At 46.9% G+C, this 22,316-nt stretch overlaps 1 protein-coding gene across 2 annotated transcripts in view; it reads right to left on the bottom strand.

The window, feature by feature from the left end:
• The window catches only part of LOC127579506 (NACHT, LRR and PYD domains-containing protein 3-like), a 776,460-nt gene that overhangs the window by 15,380 nt on the left and 738,764 nt on the right, over nucleotides 1-22,316 (bottom strand). Inside the window, exon 2 of one of the 2 annotated variants that reach the window (XM_052032358.1) lies at nucleotides 3,519-3,578. The exons of the other annotated variant lie outside the window; for it this stretch is intronic. Within the exon in view, the coding sequence (XP_051888318.1) occupies nucleotides 3,519-3,578 (60 nt within the window). The remainder of the gene's footprint in view (nucleotides 1-3,518; nucleotides 3,579-22,316) is intronic. 2 annotated transcript variants of the gene reach the window in all.

Genomic DNA, 22,316 nt, shown 5'->3' with positions numbered 1-22,316 from the left:
GATTGTTTACAAAGCCGGTGCCGATGTTATGTGCCAGGAGAGTGATCGGTGTGGAGGGACGAGTGGGCAAGGGAGACAGCGATCCCTGCGGAAAGCGAGGAGGGAGGAGAGGAAGATGTGCCTGGTGATGGGATCCCGTTGGAGATGGCGCAAGTTGCGGAGAATGATGTGTTGGATGCAGAGGCTTGTGAGGTAGTAGGTAAGGACAAAGGAACCCTGTCCCTGTGATGTCAGGGGGGATAGGTGAAGCTAGACGTAGAGAAATGGAGTAAATTCGGGTGAGGACTGCATTGATGGTGGTGGAAGGGAAACCCCGTTTACTGAAAAAGGATGGAGGCACTTATCTCTGCAACCGCATTAAGTAATACACATGCCCCTACACCTCCGCCATCACCACGATTCAGGGCTCCAGACAGTCCTTCCAAGTGAGGCAGCGCTTCACCTGCGAATCTCTCGGTGTCATTTACTGCATCCGGTGCGGACTCCGCTACATCGGTGAGACCCGATGCAGATTGAGTGACCGCTTCTTCAAGCACCTTCGCTCCGTCCGCCACAACAGTAAGGACTTCCCTGTGGCCAGCAACTTCAATTCTACATCCCACTCCCATACTTACATGTCTATCCATGGCCTCCTCGACCGCCACGTTGAGTGCAGAAGCAGATTGGAGGAACAAGACCTCATAATCGGCCTTGGGATTCTCCAGCCTGATGACCTCAACATCGATTACGCAAACATCCCGTAACCGCTCTCTTCCTCCCCCTTTTTTCTCCCCTTCCCACCCACCTTTGTCTTCCCTCATTCTTGTGGCCCCTCCCCTTCCCTTTCCTCTTTCCCCGCCCTTATGTCCTGCCCACCTATTCCTTCCCTTTATACCATGGTCCACTGCCCGCTGCGACTGGAATCTTTCTTCTTCAGCCCATTACCTCTTCTACTTATCACCACTCAGCTTCTTATATGTCCCCCTCCCCACCCACCTACCTTCCCCCCTCCCCTGGACTCACCTATCACCTGCCTGCGTGTGCTCCCCACCCTCCCCCCACCTTCTTATTCTGGATTCTGCCCTCTTCCCTTCCAGTCCCGATGACGGGTCTCGACCCGAAACGTCGGCTGTTAATCTCCCTGCATAGATGCTGCCGGACCTGCTGAATTCCTGAAATATTTTGTGTGCGTTGTTGAGTAAAGTTCAGTTCCTTTGGAGAATAATTAACCAAACCACAGCTTTATCAGTTGATGCCCCCACGCCCTGTTCCATAATTCAGGAATTGTTCTAATCACGCACTGTTTCGTGCAATTCGGTTTGTTGGAACACGTTGCTGCGTTTCCTCGCCTTTGTTACCTCCGTTCCTGGTAACAGTGATTGTGCTTCCCTCAACTCTCCGATCTGCGCTTCACAGGAAACACCACGAGCTGTGGCCAGATGCGATGTTACCCATCAGTTTAATAATGTTGTTTACTACATAACTCGTTTATTGCCAAAAAATAAACACCAGTGGAAGAGCGACAGAAATCACTCTAACGTCTTCAGCCTCCAGGAACCAATGAAAGACCGCAGTTGGCGCAGTGAACGCTGAGTATTTGAAATCATCTTTTGTCTTGAACACTGCCTGTTCCTTTCCCCAGATCCTGTCTGTACACATTCAGATTTTAGCTGCGTTAATCGAGGCATCAAGCCTTCTATCTGGCAAATTTAATCCTGGTGTCCTGACTGGATTATTGCAGTTAGGAAGTACCCAGGTTTTGTAAAACAAAAGCAGATGTTCTTCCAGATCCATAAAAATACACAATTTACCGACAATATTGAACTGCTGAACATACCAGAAATACTGCCATGAATGGTGAGCTTATTAAAATGCTCTAATGTTGCCCTTAACTTGTGCTGAGCTCCTGAATCTGGTCCCAGCGAATCCGAGCACCCGAAGTTTATGGGTGCGAACAGTAATGAACACATCCTGGGTGAAGTTCAGTTGATAACACACTCACAAACCTGGACTTCAGCCTCATCAGCACAGACCACCACACCCTGTTTCCTGACGCTTGCACTGAACCACGCAAAGACTCTTTCAAGCCAATATTTCTGACATGTTGTTCGATCCAAAATTACTGTTTCAGTGCACGGTGACAATGATTACTGTCCTCTACGCACTTTTGTCTGTTGCAGAGAGCAGTCACGACCCGAATCCTGGTTCGGGTTGGATGCTGCTGTCGCTTTGATTTGTTGTTCACCTTGCAACCCGTTTATTGTCATGCTATAAACCCCAGAGACAGCTGAGGACAGAGATCGCTGTGAGTTTATTGGACAGATGCATCATAAGGAAGGGAACTGCGAACTCTGGTGAAACGTTGCACATTTGGAATAACCTTCCCTTTTGAACACTGGACATTCCTTTCTCTAGATCGAACTGTGCACCCGCTGCTTGGGGATGCACTAATCTCGGTATCAGACCGTTTACAAAAGCATCTTCAAGAGTTGCGCCGAAGTGGATCATTACAGTAATGGGCAATACAGCAACTGTGCTGAGATCATCATCTCCTGGAAATAACCACGTCTAAAGTCCACAGCAAGATAAGAATGTCCTTCACCTTCAGTTATGTGTTCACTGACTGGAAATGTTACCATATCACTGCAGAAATCAAAAAAGTTATTACCATTGACTTTCTTCCCGTTGGTGTTTTTCCCTGATATAACATTTATTTTACAGATACATCAAGCATTTCTTGTTAGTCAGTGATCGAAAACCCCTGACATGAAATTCAATGAGTGTCATTTTTGTAAGAAGTTGCTGCTGACATATTGAATTAGGAGCAGGATATTCGGCCCCTCAATCCTGCTCCACCATTCACTATGATCACGGCTGATCTGTCAGTGATCTCAGCCCCTCATTCACATAAATACCAGCGGTTAGAATCAATTGCCTCTTCATTGATCCAATACCAGCGCATAAGATCAAGTCACCTCTAATTCTTCTAAATCAGCCAAACTACGCCAGGGTTGACACACATTTTCTCACAAGACAACTCACACAGTCCAGTTATCCCTCCACTGAACCTTCCTTGAACGACTAATGACCCATTCACGTCCTTTCTGACACAAGGAAACCGACACTTCATACAGTGATCCACAACAGGTCTCACAAACAGCCTGCATACTGGGAGCCTCGGTTCCCTCGGTCCGGGATCGGTAGACCCCAGAGTGTGAGATCAGTGAGGGTGGATGGGTCAGGGTACCACTGCTGGAAGCACTGGGGTTGGGACGGTTCGGGGCTGCGGTAAGCTCCCACCTCCCCAGGTTTTGATCTTTGATCCTAATTGGGCGGAAAGTGCGGCATTTTCAATAACACCTCCAACAGCACCAGGTTCCCGCGGGACTTGGTCAGAAAATCGTTCGTTCTCCAAAAAGCGAATTTGTTTCAGATCCAGCATTCAATAATTTCCAGACTTAGTGAGGAGCTCGAAAGCATACTTTGCCTTTTTCCTGCTAAATCTCTAAAGTTTATTTTCAGTAAATCCCGGGTCTTACCTGGTACCGAGGATCCAGATACTGTGTCCAGCGAGTCCCAGCCAGGCTGAGTTCTGGGTTCTGCAGGTAAATGGACACACCCTGGTTAAAGATCAGCTCCTGTTGATAATCATTAACCAAACACACAGCTTTATCAGTGGATCACTCCGTGTCCTGTTCCTTGGTACATAAGGAGATAGGAAATTGGAGCAGGAGTCGGCCATCTGGCCCGGCCAGCCTGCTCCGCCATTCTGTAAGATCATGGCTGATCTGGCCGTGGACCCAGATCCACCTACCTGCCTTTCCCCCAATTATGCAAAAATCTATCTGAGTGTGTCTCAAATATATTTAATGAGGTAGCCTCCGCTGCTTACTTGGGCGCGGAATTCCACAGACACACTGCTCTCTGGGAAAAGCAGTTCCTCCACATCTCCATCCTATATCTTGAGGCTACGTACCCTAGTTCTAGTCTAACCTACCAATAGAAACATCTTCCTGCCTGTGTCTTATCTATCCCTTTCATAATTTCATATGTTTCGATAAGATCCCCTGACATTGTTCTGAACTCCAGCGAGTATAGTCCCAGACGACTCACTCTCTCCTCATAGGCTAATCCCCTCATCTCCCCTCAACCTCCTCTGCACCGCCTCCAAAGCCAGTCCATCTTTCCTCAGGTAAGGAGAGCAGAAATGCAGGCAGTGCTCCAAGTGCGGCGGCATCAGTACCCTGTAGAGTTGCAGCATAACCTCCCTGCTTTTAAATTCGATCCCTCCAGCAATGAAGGCCAACGTTCCATTTGTCTTCTTGATAACCTGTTTCAGCTTCAAACCAACCTCTTGCGATTCAAACACACACACTCCCAAGTCCCTCTGTACAACAGCATGCCTCAGTCTTTCACCATTTAAACAAGAAAGTGATCTTTCATTCTTCCTTCCAAAGTGGATGACCTCGCATTTGCCAACCATAGAACCATAGATCAATACAGCACAATACAGGCCCTTCGGACCACCATGTTGTGCCGACCATCAAGCCATACCTAAGACTATCTAACCCCTTCCTCCTACATATCCCTCTATATTAAATTCCTCCATATGCTTATCTAACAATCTCTTGAACATATCCAATGTATCAGCCTCCACCACCTCTCCAGGCAGCGCATTCCATGCACCAACCATTCTCTGGGTGTAAAATCTCCCTCTGACCTCTCCCTTGAACTTTCCACCCATTACCTTAAAGCCATGCCCTCATGTTTTGAGCATCTGCCAGACGCTTAGCCTCTCGCTTAACCCATCTATATCTCTCTGCACACTCTCTGCATCTTCTTCACAATTTGCTTTGCCATTCAACCACACACTGTTGTGTACAAACAGAACTGCAGTAACAAATTATTGTTTTCCCGCTGTTACTCAGTCGGTGCTCGGAAACAACGACAATGAGGCCGTTAACCCTTACATCTGCTCTTCAGAACAAACACAGTGACCTGGAGCTCGATGCGACCACATGCAGCCAGCTTGTTATATTTTTCACTGTATTTGTTGGAATATCCAATGTTGTTCCTCTGTTTCAGAAGGGAAATAGAGACAAAAGAGGAAATGAAGGCAGGTGCGCTTCCCACTGTGGCAGGGAATTTGTGGGATAAGATTCATAGGGATAGGATCCACTCGCACATGGAAAAGCAGAGAGTTACTGGGGATAGTCAGCATGGACAGCCAGGATCTCCGGTAACCAGCCATTCTAATTCCACTTCCCATTCCCACACTGACATGCCTGTCACTTTACTGACAAATTGAAGCTAAACGCAGATTAGAGATACAACACCTTATATTCCGCCTTGGTGGTCTCCAACCTGACGGCATCAACATCGATTTCTCCCGGTAACCGCACCCCGTTCTCCCCACTTTGGTCTTCCCACATCACGTGGCCCTGGTACCAATTCTATTTACCTTTCCCGCCATCATGACCTGCCCGTCACCCACACCTTCCTCCCTCTGGTTCCCCAGCTCCTTCCCTTTACCCCGTGGCCTGCTGTCCTCCCCTATCAGATTTCCTCTTCTTCAGCCCGTCGCCCTTTCCAACTCTCATCTCCCAGCTTCTCACATCATTCCCACTCCCTCCCCCACCTACCTACTTTCCCCCTCACCTGGATTTACCTATCACCTGCCAGCTTGTACTGCTCCCCCTACCCCCCACCCTTTGTTCTGGCTTCTGCCCTCTTTGTTCCAGTCCAGATGAAGGGTCTCGGCCGGAAATGTCGACTGTTAACTTCTCTCCGTAGTGACCTGCTGCTCTGCTGAACTGCCTGACCTGCTGACTTTCTCCAGCATTTTGTGTGTGTTGCTCCAGATTTCTGGCGTCTACAGTCTCTCTTGTTTCTCCATAAAGTTATTCGGGACAGTCAGCAGGGCTGTGCGGGGGACGTCAGGTCTAACAGGCATGACTGTGGTTTTTCAGGAGGGGACAAGGATGACTGATGGGGATAGACAGTGGACACGGGGTTTACTGAAACTTTCGACAAAGTCCCTTCATGGCGGTCTGATCCAGAACATTGAGGCACATGGGATCCATGGAGAAGTGGCAGTTTGGGTTCAAACTTGGCTTGGCCAGAAGAGGGACGGCAGTGGTGGAGAGTGTTACTCTGACTGGACGTCTGGGACCAGTGGTGTTCAGTGTTAGGATTCCTGATATGTGTGACATTTAAATTGAGTGTGCAGCTCAGTATCCTGTGGTGGGTTGCGGACAGTGAGGGAGGTTGTCAAAGGATTCAGTGGTGCATCGAACAGTTGGGAGAAGGGGCAGAGAAATGTCAGATGGAGTTTAATCCGGCCAAATGTGAGGCGTGCATTTTCGGCAATCAAGTGTAAGGGCATACCGTAAATGGAAGGGCCCTGAGGAACACTGATGTACACAGGGAACCTGGGGTGAAAGTCCTTTGCCCCCAGATAACGGCAAGACAGGTAGGTAAGGTGGTGAAGGAGACGTACGGCACACTTGCCGACATCGGTCGGGTGGTGAGGATAAATGTCGGAAGTCACCTTGCAGCTGTGTAAAAATTCAGTCTGACCGCATCTAGAGCATTGTGTGCAGTTCTGGTCGCCCTGTTACAAAAGGGTGTGGGGGCTTTGGAGAGGGTGCAGAAGAGGTTCACCGGGATGTTTTCTGGATCAGGGAGTGTTCTTCAGAGGGAGAGGTTGGAAGACTTGGTTAGTTTTCTCTGGAGCGAAGGAGGCGGAGGGGAACCTGACAGAAGTCTATACAATTGTAAGGCTACAGTCACAAAGACAAACGGAGTCTTCTTCCCAGGGTGGAAAATTCAAATACTATGGTTTTATGTGAGGGGGTGAGTTTAAAGGAGCTGTGGGAAGCAGGATTTTAGACACAAAGGGAGGTCGGTGCTTCGGACACACTGCCGAGGAAGGGGGTAGAAGCAGATCCGACAGCAGCGTTTCAGAACCATTCAGCCAATCACATGAACAGATAGGAATAGAGGGATGTGGATCATGTGCCAGCCGATGGAATTAGTGCGGGTGGGCATCATGGTAGAACACAGACATGGAGGCCGAAGGAGCTGTCCCTGCACTGTTCTATGTTCCATGTTTCCCGACAACAAAGTCCGGAGAGAGACTGTCAGAGATCAGTGGGACCCAGCACCAGTTGGGCTGTGATGCAGCTGCCCCACTCCCCAGTGATGGGAAACCATCCCTTCTCCTTCCTGCCGCAGATTCCTTCCCCCAGAGCCGGACTCTGGGCACTGCCGGCTTGGGGCTGTGTGAACAGGGACATCCGACCTTTTCTAAAGCAACCCCGAGCGCACTGCCCTGAGCGGACACTTGCGGTGCGGACGGTAATGCAGCAGCCCCGGGGACACCAGCTCCTGGGCTCAGGGCCCAGCCAATGGGCAACAGCAGGAGCCCACAACCTGCTCCTGCATTTCCTGCTTTTAATGGTCATTACTTGCCAGAGAGCGAACGTGTACTGATCCTGTGTGGCTCTGTGATTTGGTCCCCGTTGATGTACTTCACATACAATTGAACACTTTAACCATCCGCCAACACATTCATGCTGTGTCAGACAGACAACCGCCGAGAGGGAGCCCAATAGGACACCCAGCACTGAACACGACGTAAACAAAAGTTCAATCCCCGATCTGCAGCTCCCCACAGCACCTTCCCCTGACGGGACACCCTGCTGTGCCGGTGATTTCACAGACTGTCCCGCCCTTGGTTAATGGGCCAGTGCCCACACACCCCACCCTGATGTGTGTTTAGTGTAGGGCTGGGGAACAGCCCACATTCCCCTTCACTATCCCCTGAGCTCAGGTAGCGCCTTCCCAGCCCCCCCCCCCACGTCTGGGCAAAGCTGCCCCTTCCTGCTGCCCCACATCCTCTGGGGATGTGGGAATGGGACCCTGTTCCCGGGGGAAATGGCCCTGAGCCCAGTCCTAGGATTCCACTTCTGTTACTGACACAAAATGTACATCTGTAAATTGTTAGTGACACAGAATTGTGTAATTTATGTTCTGTGCGTTGTCTGAACCCACCTTCCTGTGATGCTGCAGCAGGGATCCATTGGACATGTCCCTCCTTGTACTTGTGCACCCAGCAATAAACCCGACTGGACCTGACAAAACCCGGGGAGTTTGGAGCGGTGATGATCATGTCCAGAGGGTTCAGGGTGATGTAGGCAAGGTGGGTGAGTGGGCATAACAGGTCAGATAGAGTCCAGTGTGGAAAATGTGAACTCCCCCACTTCTGTGGAAGGGACAGAAATGCTGAGTGTGTTTAAATGGTGAGGGACTGAGGTTAAGCGGGAAGTGAGGGACCTCACATGGAAGTTGTATTTACTGCAGGAGTTACTGGGTATAAAAGTGAAAATGACCGCGCTCCTGTTATTTAGAGCTTTGTTCAGTCTGCGGCTGGAATATTGTGCAAAACCTCGGTCTACTTGTGTAACATCAGTGATACAGTATTTGCGACAGAGAAATTGCCATGAATATTTACTGGTGTCTGGAATGGTGGGTTTTTAATACATGGAATGATCAAGTAGGTTAACCCTCTGCTTTTGAAAAGAATTTAGATTCTGTTGGTTCCAAAGGGAACTGCTGGAGGAACCCAGTGGGTCAAGCAGCATCTGTGGAGGCCAAATATGGTGGATGTTTTGGGTGAGACATTTGGATCAGGGCTGAGAGAGAAGAGGAAAGGGTTGAAGTATGCAGAGGTCTGGGGGCAGGGGAAGTTGTACACAGGCTGGTAGCTGATAGGTGGACCAGACGGGGAGGAAATGATGGCCAGATTGAACCAGTTGGGGCAGGCAATGAAAAAGGAAACACTGGATTTTCATATTTCAGGTAACTCCCGCCCTGATGTTCCCCTCCCACACATTCACGTGCACTGAGGTTTCTTCTCCCTTTGTTGGCCATTCCCATCCTATCCCATCCACCCACCTGGTTCCATCTGCCCACGATCCCTTCCCCCACTGGGTTTCATCAGTCACCTGCCAGTCTCTATCTCTCCCCCTCCATCCCCACCCACCCACACAGTGCCACATACTGCAGTCTTGCTGCATCCCTGAGTTCTGATGCAGGGTCTCCACTCTTGGTCTGAAATGTCGACTTGCACCTTTTGCTTCAACCGATACTGCTTGAACCGAGGTCTTGCACGGTTCTTTTTTTGCTTCAATGCAGGATCTACTGTGCTCGAGTGAATTTGTGCAATTTAGAGCTTTGTTCTAAAAATACTTTGGTAGACTTTCTCGATGATTCTTTGGGTTCACCACTGAGTTCGCCACATTTAGAGAATTGTGTTCAGTTCTGGTTGCCTCATTATAGGAAGGATATGGAGGCTTTGGGAAGTTTACCAGGATGCTGCCTGGTTTAGACATGCTGGGGTTGTTTTCTCAAGAGCAGAGGCTGAGGGGAGATTTGATAGAAGTTTATAAAATTATGAGAGGCATCGATAGAGTAGACAGCCAGTGAGGGGTAAGTTGAAAGGAGATGTACGGGGCAGGTTTTTATATAAAGAGCAGTGGGTGCCCAGAATGCACTGCCTGGTGGTGGAGGCAGATACGACAGAGGCGGTTAAGAGACTGTTAGACAGGCAGACGAACCTGCAGAGAAGTGAGAGACATGGTCAACGTGCAGGGAAGAGGAATTAGATTAATTAGGAGTCATTGATTTAGTTAATTTGACACAATATCGTGGGCTGAAGGGCCTGTCCTGTGCTGTATTGTTCTATGTTCTTGAATTCAGAGTTGAACGATTTAACGTCTCCCTAAAGACCTGTTGTGTGCCCGGCCGTGCCGTGTTGTTGGTGGACTGGGCAGTTGGTGTCTGTCTCGGGCTGGTTCACACATCCACAGATGTTCCTGGGGAGGACTTTACAGCATGGTCTGATTTGCGGCGGCTTTGGTCAATGGATTGCTTATTTTTTAGTATTTGACTAAATATGATCTTCATGATATGGTTCTATAAACAAGGAAACCAAAAGGGTTTCACCACTGAAGCAACACACACAAAATGCTGGAGAAATGTGCAGGTCGGGCAGCATTTATGGAGGGAAATAAACAGCCGGCGTTTCTGGTCGAGACCCTTCATCAGGACTGAATTCAGGATTGTGTGATTGAAATGAATCCCTAATATATTTTTGACAAAGCACGTTAACAGCAATTGTATTGTCCTACGTCTGTGGCTGTGGCTCAACTCAATATTCTGTAAAGCTGGACTGAGAACGGACTTACTGAATGACTGAAAGGTGCGGGGGAAAACATTGGATTTGCTTCACACGAGAGACTCCAGATGCTGGAAATCTGGAGCAACACGCACAAAATGCTGGAGAAACACAGCGGGCCAGGAAGCATCTGTGGTGGGAAATGAACAGTCGACGTTTCAGATCCAGACCCTTCATCAGGACTGGAAAGGAAGAGGACAGAATCCGGGAGGGTCTCGGCCCGAAACGTCGACTTTGCATTTCCATCCATTGATGCTGCCTGACCTGCAGAGTTCCTCCAGAACTGTGTGTGAGTTGTATTGGAATTGCTTCTTCATATTTAGAAAATGTGTCAGAATTTCAGAAATTGTTTTTTGTCGTAACGAAGCTCGGAGGATGTGGTTCAATGTATCATTTCCGTCCTCAGGTAAGTCAGTGAGTGGCTTTTTCCATTGCCACAGTAACAGCCTGCCTGAGCGGCAAGAAATGGTGACCATTTTGTCACTGTCTGGTCACTGCCTCTGGGCAGGGCGTGAGCTGGCTCAGGAGCAGATGCAACAGCGTGATCGTGGGGCAAACCGACGCTTTGGGGATAAGTTCAAGGGAATAGGATTTGTGTGCAACTGTATGTCGAAATGAGAACTAAATTAACAGGTGCATTGGGTGAAACACGGTATTTAAATGAGGTTGTTTATCATTACATTGACGTCGAAAATATTTTGCAGCAGTTCAATACGTTTTGTTGATCAAAATAAAGCCTCTGATGTTGGAAATCTGAAATGCTCAGCCGGTCAGACAACATCTGTGGACACTCCCATTACTGACGATGGGTGTTTCTCTTTGCACAGGTGCTGCCTGGTGTAATGAGTTTCCAGCATTTTGAGTTTTCACATTGAACATATTTTGTGATTTTGTTTTGCAGCCAGTTGTGCTGAACAAGACCCACACAACAATGTGACAGCAACCAGATAATGTGCTCAATTTAGCTGCGAAAGATTGTTTAAAGTTCTGATGCGGAAGTCAGAGGGAGACCACTTATGCACCGTTGGCTGAGTTCGGGACAAGAAGCTGCACTATTTATCACAAAACTGGAGCTTTCACGGATGTCGTCAGACAATCACTGCGCAGTAAGAAACTATAATCACCAGCTGAATCTACACTTAGTAAATTAGAAAACTAAAGACGGTAACAATGTGGACCAGAGGCAGCCATTCCTCTGAAAGGCAGCTGTGGCTGAATCAGTTAGACAGCTGATTGTTGATAAGAATAATGTTTGCTGGCCATTAAAGTTCTTCAAGGGTGACTTGGGTGGAGTTTAAAGGAAAATTGTGGGTTTCTTGTTGAAGGGGCCGAACGGCCGGACCCCCTGCATTGTCCCTCCGGTACTCCAGGCACTGGTGGCGCTGTGGGGACCTCCGGCTTTGCCCAGGCGTAGTGCCGACCCTAAGTTTGAGGAGCGGCTGTAACTTACGGACGGCGGTTGGGCGGGGTGTGGGGTGGGGTGGTGGTGAGGGGTGCGGAAGGGGTTCGGATAAATCGGGGGAGGGTCGGTGTACAAGCACTGCAAACGAGCTCTGCCGGACGGCTGGAGGCTGTGGACTCCCCTGTGACCCACAGCCCGGTTTTACAGGAGAAACAAAGGACTGCAGATGCTGGAATGCAGAAGCAGAAGCAGAAGCAGAAGCAGAAGCCGGTTTTATAGACAGGGTCGGTGAGTTCCAGTTCGGGTTGGCGGAGAGACCGTGGGCAGACTCTCGGCGGCAGATGGTGCCGGAAAAGCCCAGGCCCTGGTTAAGATCAAAGCATGCAGATTCCGCGGATGCGCTGGAAAGAACTGCAGGATCGGGGCACAGGCGGGTGGGTGAGCAAAAATACTTGAGACAGACAATTGCGCAGGTACTCCACCGTGACGGTGAAGTCCCCAACCTCCTAAACCCAATGGATGATTCCGTCTTTTTCATTGTGTTTCACATTGCAGGAGTAGGGACATGGAGCGGGAGACTTTAAAATCTCAGTGTTAGTAAGTTCCATTTTAACATGAATCGGGATGGAGAGAGCGCGGGAGACTTTAAAAGAGGCAAGTCTCGTTGATTGGGTCGACGATTAACAGCAGCCAATAAAAAGAGGGTAAGGTCAAGCGGAGCGGCTCATTGTCAGGAGCGATGCACAAAATGTGCTGGAGGAACTCAGCAGGTCAGGCAGCATTCATGGAGGGAAACAAACAGTCGATGATTCGGGCCTAGACCCTTCATTATAAGAGCGGGGAGCTGAGGCTTTGAGGAGGCACAGGTGACGAGCAGGAAAGGGAGGGTCACTCCAGTGGAGCTGTCCCTCCGGCCCTCCAGCCACTGGTGGCGTTGTGGGGTCCTCCGGCGTTGCGAGGGAGCAGGTTTTCAGCGCAGGCTTAGTGCCATCACCCCCAATCCATCCATCGCGGGAACTTGAGGAGCAAGTTGCAGAGAAATTGCTCATGGTGAGAATAATAGGGTTGTGTCATTAGCCCTTCACTCGGCAAGAGGTGGGAAGTCAAGGAACCTTAAGTCTCCCTGATGACTTCATCTGTGGGAAGTGCACCGAGCTGCAGCACCTGACAATCTGGGTAAAGGAACTAGAGCTGTGTTTAAATGTACTCAGGATCATCCAGGATTCTGAGAGCATACCCCTCAACGGTATCCACTGAGGTGGTCACACCGAAGGTGCATGCTTCAGAGGGATGTGTGATCACCAGGGAAAGTAAAGGGAGTGGGCAGAGAGTGCAGGGTTCCCCTGTGGCCATTTCCCTCATTAATAGGTATCCCTCTTTGGACACTGTTGAGGGGAATGTTCTTTCAGAGGCTAGCAGCATCATTCAGGTTTCTGGCACTGTGACTGGGCTCGGAGACTCAGAGGGAGAAAGTACAGCCAGAGGACGAAAGTGATTGGAAACCTGGTAGTGAGGGGGGCAGACAGGAGTTTCAGTGGCCACAGAAGAGACGGCAGAATGTTGTGTTGCCTTCTGGGTTCCAGGGTCAAGGATGTCTCTGAACGGTTGCAGAACATTCGCAAGTGGGAGAGCAAGCAGCCATAAGTCGTTCTAAACATTGGTACAAACAATATAGGTAGAACAAGGGACGAGACCCTGAAGAACGAGTGCGGGGAGTTAGCTCAGAAAAGAAGCAGGACCTCCAGATGACTTCCGGTGCCATGTGTAAGTGAGGTAAGAAATGGAAGGATAGGCCAGGTAGATATATAGCTGAGGAGTTGGTGTAGGGGCAGGAATTCAGGTTTTTGGATCATTGGAGTGACTTCTGGAGGAGGAGTGATCTGGACAAGAGGGACAGGTTGCACTTGAACCAGAGAGGGACCAGTATCCTTCCAGGAAAATTTGCAAGTGGTGCAGGGGAGGATTTAAACTGTATTGGCAAGGGGTGGGAATCTGAGCAGGACCAAGGCATGGGATAAAGCAGTAGACAGCGAGAGCAAGTTTTGTAATCAGGATAGCCAGGGGCACAGTAAAAAGAGGGAAAAGAATACTCACTTAAACTGCATTTATTTTAATGCACGAGGATTAGCAGGTAAGGCAGACAAACTCATTAGAGTGTGACTCTGGGGACTGGGGTGTTATACCCATAACATGGCTGAGAGAAGGGTAGGACTGCAGCTCAGTGTGCCAGGAAACAAATGGTACAAGGGTGACAGAGGTATAGGTAAGCAAGGAGAGGGTGTTGCCTTTTGATAAGGCGGGCAGGGGGGAAGTAACAGCAGTGCTGAGAGACATTCTTATATTCTTGGAGGATTGTCCAGTGAGGCTGTATGGGTAGAAAAAATAAGGGGAGGGTCACTCGAGTGGGCCAGTATTATAACCCCCACCCCCATAGCAGGAACTTGAGGAGCAGGTGTGTGGTGAAATCGCTGATATTTATAAGAATAATCGGGTTGTAGTAGTGGGGGTTTAATTTCCCCAGTACTGACTGGTCCACCCAGCGTGTTAAGGGCCTGGAAGGGATGAAATTTGTGCAAGGAAGTTTCCTGAGGGCCCTACTCTGGAGGGTGAATTACTGAACCTCTTGGGGAATGAAGCAGATCTAGGTAACTGGAGTGGCAGTCAGGGAACACTTTGGCTCCAGTGACTGTAATTCTATTAGTTTTCAGATAGTGATGGAAAATATTGGACAGGTCCATAGGTTAGGGCCCCAGACTGCAGCAGGGCGAACATTCAGGAAATTAGGCCGGATCAAGAGAGATTGATTGGATGAGCCCGTTTGAAGGGAAAAGAACAAATGTTAAATGGGAGGCTTTTAAGAGTGAGATATCAAGAATCCAGGAACATCATGTTCCTGTTAGGGTGAAGGGTAAACCTGGAGTGTTTAGAAAACCCTGGCTGAGGAGAGATGTTGAGGTTGTGGTCAGGTAAAAGGAGGCAGACATTGGGTTTAGGAGATCAGGGATAGTGAATCCTCTGATGAGAAGAAGATTAAGAATGCACATAAGAGGGAGATCAGGAGGGCAGAAAGAGGGCATGAGATGGATCTGGCAGGCAAGCTTGAGGAAATCCCAAGAGATTCTGTAACTGTCTGAATAGTAAAAGGGTGGCTAGGGAGAAAGTAGGTCCCCTGAGAGATCAGTAATGTCTCCTCTGTCTTGAGCCACAAGAGATGGGTGGGATTTTAATGAATATTTCTCCTTGTTATTTACTGAGGAGATGATCATGGTTGCTCAGAAGAGAAGTCAAACATGTGGAGATGATTTGGAGAACATTCATTTTACCAGGCAGGAAGTACTTGCAGCCTTACAGTGCATTACGGTGGATAAATCCCAAGGGTCTGACTCAGTGCTTCCTCAGACTTTGTGGGATGCCAGAGAAGAAATTGTGAAAGCCCTTGTGGAGATATTTGCTTCATCATTAGCCACTGGTGGAGTCCCTGAAGGTGGATGGTGGCTGATGTTATTTCGTTCTTTCAGAAGAGTAGCAAGGACAAGCCAGGAAACTACAAGTTGGTCATCCTGACCTCAGTGGTGGGGAAGTTACTGGCGTGAATTCTGAGGGACATGATCTGCCAGCATTTGGATAGAAAAGTCTGTTCGGAGGAGAGCATGGCTTTGTTCATGGTAAGTCATGGTTGATCAACATTTCTGAGTTTTATTTTGAAGAAGTAACCAAGAGGGTACATGAGGCATGGCAGTGGATGTTGTCTATTTGGACTTCAGCAAGGTCTTCCACAAGCGTCTGCATGGTTGGAAGGTTGGGTCCCATGGAATTCAGGGAGAGCTCGTTAGGTGGATTCAAAATTAGCTTGGAGGTAGGAAGCAGAGGCTGGTGGTTGAAGGCTGTTTCTCGGAATGGAGGCTGGTGACCAGTGGTGTGCCACAGGAATTGGTGTTGGGACCCTTGTTTTTCATTATTTATATGAATTATTTGGATGCCAAAGCACAAAGCTTCATCAGTAAATTTGTGGATGGCATGAAATGAGGAGGTGTTGATAGTGAAGAAGGTTGTTGTAAATTACAGGGGAATCTTGATTAGTTGGGGAAGTGAGCTGAGGAGTGGCAAATGGATTTCAATAGAGATAAGTGTGAGCTGATGTATTTTGGAAAGTCAAACCAGCGTGGAACGTGTACTATGAATGGTAGGGCATTCGCGAGTGTAATGGAACAGAGAGACCTCAGATTACAAGTGCATAGTTTGAAAGTGACATCACAGGTAGACAGAGTGGTGAAAAAGGCATTCTGCACGCTGACCTTCATCAGTCAGGGCACTGAGTATAGGAGTTGGGACATTATATTGCAGTTGTATAAGTCGCTGGTGAGGTTGCATTTGGAGAACTACGGACAGTTTTGGTCACCCTATTATAGAAAAGACATGGTTAACTGGAAAGAGTGCAGGAAAGATTTACAAGGATGCAGCCAAAACTGAAAGGCCTGAGTTATAGGGAGAGTTTGCTCAGGCTAAGTCTTTATTCCTTGGAACGTAGCAGAATGAGGGGAAACCTTATAGAAATGTTTAAAATTATGAGAGGGAGAGATTAGGTGGATTGTAACAGTGTTTATCCAGGGTAGGGGCGTCCAAAACCAGGGAGAATAGGTTTAGGGTAAGAGGGGAAAAATTTAAACAGGATCTGAGGGGCAACCTTCTCACATAGAGGGTGGTGAGCAGATGGGATGACCTGCCAGAGAAAATGGTTCAGGCACGTGGACAGGTACATGAAGGGGCGCGGCCTGGAGGGATGTGGGCCCCGAAGGGCCTGTATCCATGCTGTATTGTTCTATGATTCTGTAGAAACCACCGATCGCCAGGCATTGGTGGGGAAATCACAAACTGTTGCTGTAGGCAAAGTGTGGGGGTCAGACAGTATATGACCTGCAGAATTTGGGCCTGGGGTGATCAAACAGTGTGCCTGTGTTGATTCACAAGGCAATGTTTTGCTTTTCAGATCAATCACTGTCTAATGCTCCTGTTAATATCATTTACTACATACCACCACAATTTGTGAATGCTTGTCACCATCATGGCTGAAGGTGTCAAAAGGAGAGGGGATGCAGGGACTTCTGCATCAAAGAAAGACACAGGTTTGCGCAGTCTTCTGTAAAATATAAAAGTGGTCCTGACGGTGAGTCCGGATCTGGTGCAAATACCACAGCTTCACAAAGGAAGTGGGCTCAGGGAAGGGGCTGAGAGAGAAGAGGCATCTTTCGGGGCAGCAGAGTCCCAGGTGGAGTAACAGGAACTGGCTGATAAATCACTGGTACTGGCTTTTTTGATATACATAAAGACAGTGACTGTGGAAAGAGGCTTCATGAGGAATAGAGTGAGCCGGGAAGCAGCAGGATCCCCCGAGTAGAGCAGTGGTGGTAAGCAGGTCAGACACAGTATTAGGAGAGTGATGGTGATTGGGTTTCCTGTGTCACAGGAATACAGTCTTCTCCAGGCTGCATCCTGGGAAGGGCAGTAGGGGGCAAAGCAGTCATGGCTGTTGGGTCTTGGGGTTGAATGTGCCGTAATCTTCAATTTAAAGAAAACATTCCAAGGAGATTCCAGAGAAGATTTACAAGAGTGCTGCCTGGATAGGAGAACATGAGAGACTGAGCAAGTTGGGGCTTTTCTCCTTGGAGAGACGGAGGATGAGGGGAGACTTGATGGAGGTATATAACATTTATGAGAGACATAGACAGAATGGACAGCAGCATCTTATCATCAGGGCAGTAATGGCCAATACTGGACATCCCCTGTTTAAAATGTGTGGAGGAAAGTTTGGGTGGGATGTCAGAAGAAGGTTTTTTTTCCACAGACAGTGGTGGGTGCCTGGAATGCACTGCTGGGGGAATGGGGGACAGGGTTGGTAGATCCCAATACAATAGGGTCATTTAAGAGACTTAAATAGCATATGGGATGAAAGAAAAATAGGGTTATAGGAGGTGAAGTGGAGAGAGGGACAGTTAGAATGTGGGTAAGGTTTATATTGGTCAAAGGGCCTGCACTGTGCTGTACTGTTTTATGTTCTGTGATATTTCAAATGTCAGAATCAGGAGAGATGTGATCTCATGTGCAGAGTGCTGGGATAGGCGCTTTATCAGACTTTCAAGTTAAAATGTGTGGATGTGAACATGGTGTTCAAGGATAGATTTATTAAGTGATTCTGACAGAGATGGATATAATTTTGCAAAAGAGATTAGTTGAAAAGCACATAAGTTTCACCAGTTGTTCAAAAGAAGTTGCTAAAGACTGTCCCCAGTGTTAATACCTTTCTGGTCATGCAGGGAGGTATTGGCATTGTGTCCAACAGGATTGGTCAAAGGGTAAAATGTGGTTGATTTTCAATGAAGCAAGGGATGTAGAGTTTTGAAAGAAACGGTGTGTGGTGTTACCGTGGTTCAGTTAGAACATTGGTGTTCAGATTCATAGGTGGAACAGGGCAGAAACAGGCATTGGACCCAGCAAGTCTGTGCACCCATCAATATATCCGTACTCATCCCATTTACCAGCCCACTGTACCTCTGCACTGTGAATGCCCATCCAGATTCATGTTGTGGGAGTATCTGCCTCCACCCCCTCAGACAGTGTGTCCCAGGCTGAAACTACCCTCTGAGTGAAAAATACTTATATTGGTTTATAATTGCCATGTATGGAGGTACAGTGAAAAACTGTTTCAGACGTTATCCATACAGATCATCTCTTCACATCAGCACATTGAGGTAGAATAAGAGAAAACACTAACCGAATGCAGAATAAAGTGTTACTGTTACAGAAAGAGTGCAGTGCAGGCAGACAATAAGGTACAAGGTTATAACGAGGTAGATAGTAAGGTCAAGAGTCCATCTTGTTGTACTGGGGACTGTTCAACAGTCTTATAACAGCGGGATAGAAGCTGTCCTTCAGCCTGGTGTTACATACTTTCAGACTTGAATCTTCCGCCCAGTGGGTGGGGGGAGAAGAGACAATGTCTGGGGTGGGTGGGGTCTTTGATTATGTTTTCTGAGATCCTCCTCCAAACATACTCCACATCTTTCATGTCTTCTACCTTGGGTAAAGTATTTTTTTACAAACTACCATACCTCTTCCTCTTTCATATATCCCACTGTCTGTCCCTCCTGCAAGGAAAACAAGCTCAGTCAATCCAGTCTTTTGTAATTGAAATGTTCAATCCCAAGCAACACCCTGCTGAATCTCCTCTGCACCCTCTCCAGTGCAACTGCATCCTTCCTATAGCACGGTGACCAGAACTACACACCCACTTCCAACTGGTCTCATCAACATTTGATAAAGCTGTAACAAGACCTCCCTGCACTTGTATTTGTCGTGGTTATCCGCAATAAATAGATGACCAGGAGAAGCAGAAGATTCCTCAAGAAGTTAAACTTATAGTTACAAAGAAAAGTTGTGACAGCCAGACAGTCAGATACCAGTCACCCTCTGACTACTGCTCTTTCTGACTGCCCCGAGCAAAGCTCGCGGGCCTTTTTTTTATACCTTTCTCATAGCTCAATTACATTTTTACAATCCATCATGTTTTCTCTTACCTTCACAGTTTCATCCTTCACCATTTGCCTCCTTTCACAGTTGTCTCCTGGCTGACAACAACTTGTCTTTCGCCACAGTCATTTCCTGACTCAATCACAGGGTGCCCCAATTACGTATGGGCATTGGGAGTACTGGTACTAGGCTGCAGAACTATCAGTTATAAAACAATACTAGACTTCTTCGCTACAAGGCTAACAGTTATAAAACATTACAATGTGTCTCTATTACTTATGAATTCTAAGATTCGCTAGCACCTGACTTGTCAGTTATGAAAACTATCAGCTACAGAACTGCTACAAAATCATTAGTCCCACTAGCCATAACAACTAGAGATAACAACAATAGATCAACAGTGTCTTCCTAAGAATGGGCTAACTATCTGTTTAATGAACTACAATAAATCAAAAGTGTCTCCCTAGGAAAGGGCTATTTCTTTAATTAGCTATATGTTTCCCTCACTAATAGTTTCCTGCGCTCGAACTGAAGAAGGAGGCCCAGTGGCCATCTTAAGGAGGTCAGCAGCCATCTTAAACACAGAGCAGACTATGAATAAAAAAGAAGTATAGCCTCTATTTTCTATATATTCTATATATTCTGTGCTGCACCTAATGACGACAAGCATGCTGAATGTCACCTTCAATACATTGTCTGTGCTGCTACCTTCAGTGATCTTTGGATTTGTACACAAATCTCAATACTCCCCAGAGCCCTGTAATTAATGGTGAATGACCTACCCTTATTTGTGTATCCAAAATGACCCACCCCGCACATAATGATTTAATTTGGTCTGTCATTGCTCAAGTTCAATAATGATCCCCAAATACAGACCAGTGAGCCTAACATCACTGGTGGGAAAGTTACTGTAGGGGATTCTGGGGTTCAGGATCCATCAGCATTCAGGAAGGCAGGAATTAGTGATGGACAGTCAGCATGGTTTTGTCTGTAGGGAAATCGTGTCTCACAAGTTTGATTGAGTTTTTTTGGAGAGGTGACCAGAAGGATTGATGAGGACAGGGAGGTAGACATGTTCTAGAGGTATTTTCATAATCATATTGTAAATTATTGCTATCAAGCCCTTCTAATAAGGATTAAAACCTCAGACTTTTCCTGTAATTTCAGTTTTATAGAGTATCGGAAAAGAAGGTGAAGTGACTTTTAAAAAGTTTCTAATCTGTAAATATCGAAAAAGGTATGATCTAGGCGAATTGTATCGATTAGACAACTGTTCAAAAGACATGAAACAGTTATCAATGTATAAATCACAAAAAACAAGTTATTCCTTTCATTTTCCATAAAGAAAAAAAAAGCTAAGTCAATTCTAGATGGTTGAAAGAAAAAAATATATTGGATACCACTTGAGATATTAAATTTATTCAATCCAAAAAATTTACAAAATTGAAACCATATTCGTATTGCATGTTTAACTATCGGGTTAATCATTTGTTTACTCAATTTAGTAGCTGCAAAAGGGAGTGAGGCTCCTAAAATAGAAGCTAATGAAAATCCTTGCACTGATTCATACTCAAGATACACCCATCGAGGACATTGAATTACATCTAAATCTTGTGCCGAGAAAATTAAGTATTTACTATTAATTGCCAATAGTAAAATCTAAAATTAGGCAAAACCATACTACCATCCTTTTTTTTAATTTTTGTAGATATGTCTTACGTAACCTTGGATTTTTATTCTGCCATGTATATGAAAGAATTTTAGAATTAATAGAATTGAAAAAAAGATTTCGAAATCAATGTTGGAACTATCTGAAACAAATACAAAAGTTTTGGTAAAATAGACATGTTCTACGTGGACTTTTGCAAGGCTTTTGACAAGGTGCTGAATGGTGGGAAGGTCTGGAAGGTTAGATCACATGGAATCCAGGGTGAGCTTGGCAATTGGATACTAAACTGTCTTGGTGAAAGGAATCAGAGGGTTGAAAGTGGAGGGTAGTTATTCAGATTGGAGGCCTGTGACCAGTTTTGTGCTGCTGGGTCTATATTTCCTATCTATATTAAAGATTTGGAAGATAAAGTTGTTAATGTGGTTTGTAAGGTTGCAAATGACATCAAGGTTGTTAGTGCAGTGGAAAATGAAGAGGGTTATCTAAGTTTACAAGGGGATCCAGATCAACGTGGAAAGTTGGTGAAGGAATGGCAGATGGAACTTAAATCAGCAAGGTGTTGCACTTCAAGGTAAACCAGGACAGGATTTATACAGTAAATGTTCGGACCCTAGAACGTATTGTAAAATGGGGCAATGCAGGGGTACAGATGCATAGTTTCCTGAGACTGAATTTCCATGAAGGCGTACAGCTTGCCTGTGTTCATCGGACAGGGCACTGAGTACCAGAGTTGGGACATCATGTTACAGCTGGACAAGATGTTGGTGAGTCCACACTTGCACTATTGTGTGCAGTCTGATCACCTGGGGATAGGAAGGAAGATGTCATTAAGCTGGAAAGGGTACAGAAAAGATTCACGAAGATGTTACCAGGACTGCAGGGCTTGAGCTGGACGGGAAAAATGGATAGGCCTGGACCTTTCTCTCTGAAGCATAGGAGGCTGAGGGGTGGGTTTTATGAAATCTATAATATCATGATGGGCACAGATAACGTGAATAATGACTGTCTTTTTTTTTACAGGACAGGGGAGTCTGAAATGTGAGTCCACAGCTTTAAGGTCAGAGGGGGAAAATATTGAAAGGATGTGAAGGGAAACATTTTCAGAGGGTCGGGGGTACATGGACCGAGTTGCCAGTGCTATAAAGACATTTAGACAGGTACATGGACAGGAAAAGTTTCGATTGATGAGGGCAAAATGCAGGCAAATGGGACTGGGTAATGCATCCAAACTGGCTCGGAGGAGTTGAGCTGAACGGCCGATTTGTGTGCTGTACAACTCCGACAGAGATTCAAATCCAGCCGGGGTCGGTGACATCGTCAAGTAATTAAAATAACTTTGGTCGCTTAATGTCAATGCTAATGTCAACAATGGAATGAAATGATCAGCTTATCCAAAAATAACAAGCAATAACATTGTGGAATGGAATTCTGATCTCTTTCTCCTGCATGTGTGTGGCCACTGAGGCCAATTCTCATCTGTCAGCAAGAGGGGGCCCCCTCCC

Source organism: Pristis pectinata, chromosome 17, assembly GCF_009764475.1.
Source record: "Pristis pectinata isolate sPriPec2 chromosome 17, sPriPec2.1.pri, whole genome shotgun sequence".
NCBI classification, from domain to species: domain Eukaryota; kingdom Metazoa; phylum Chordata; class Chondrichthyes; order Rhinopristiformes; family Pristidae; genus Pristis; species Pristis pectinata.
The sequence above is the reverse complement of the archived record's forward strand: the minus strand, read 5'-3'. Positions and strand labels throughout refer to the sequence as shown.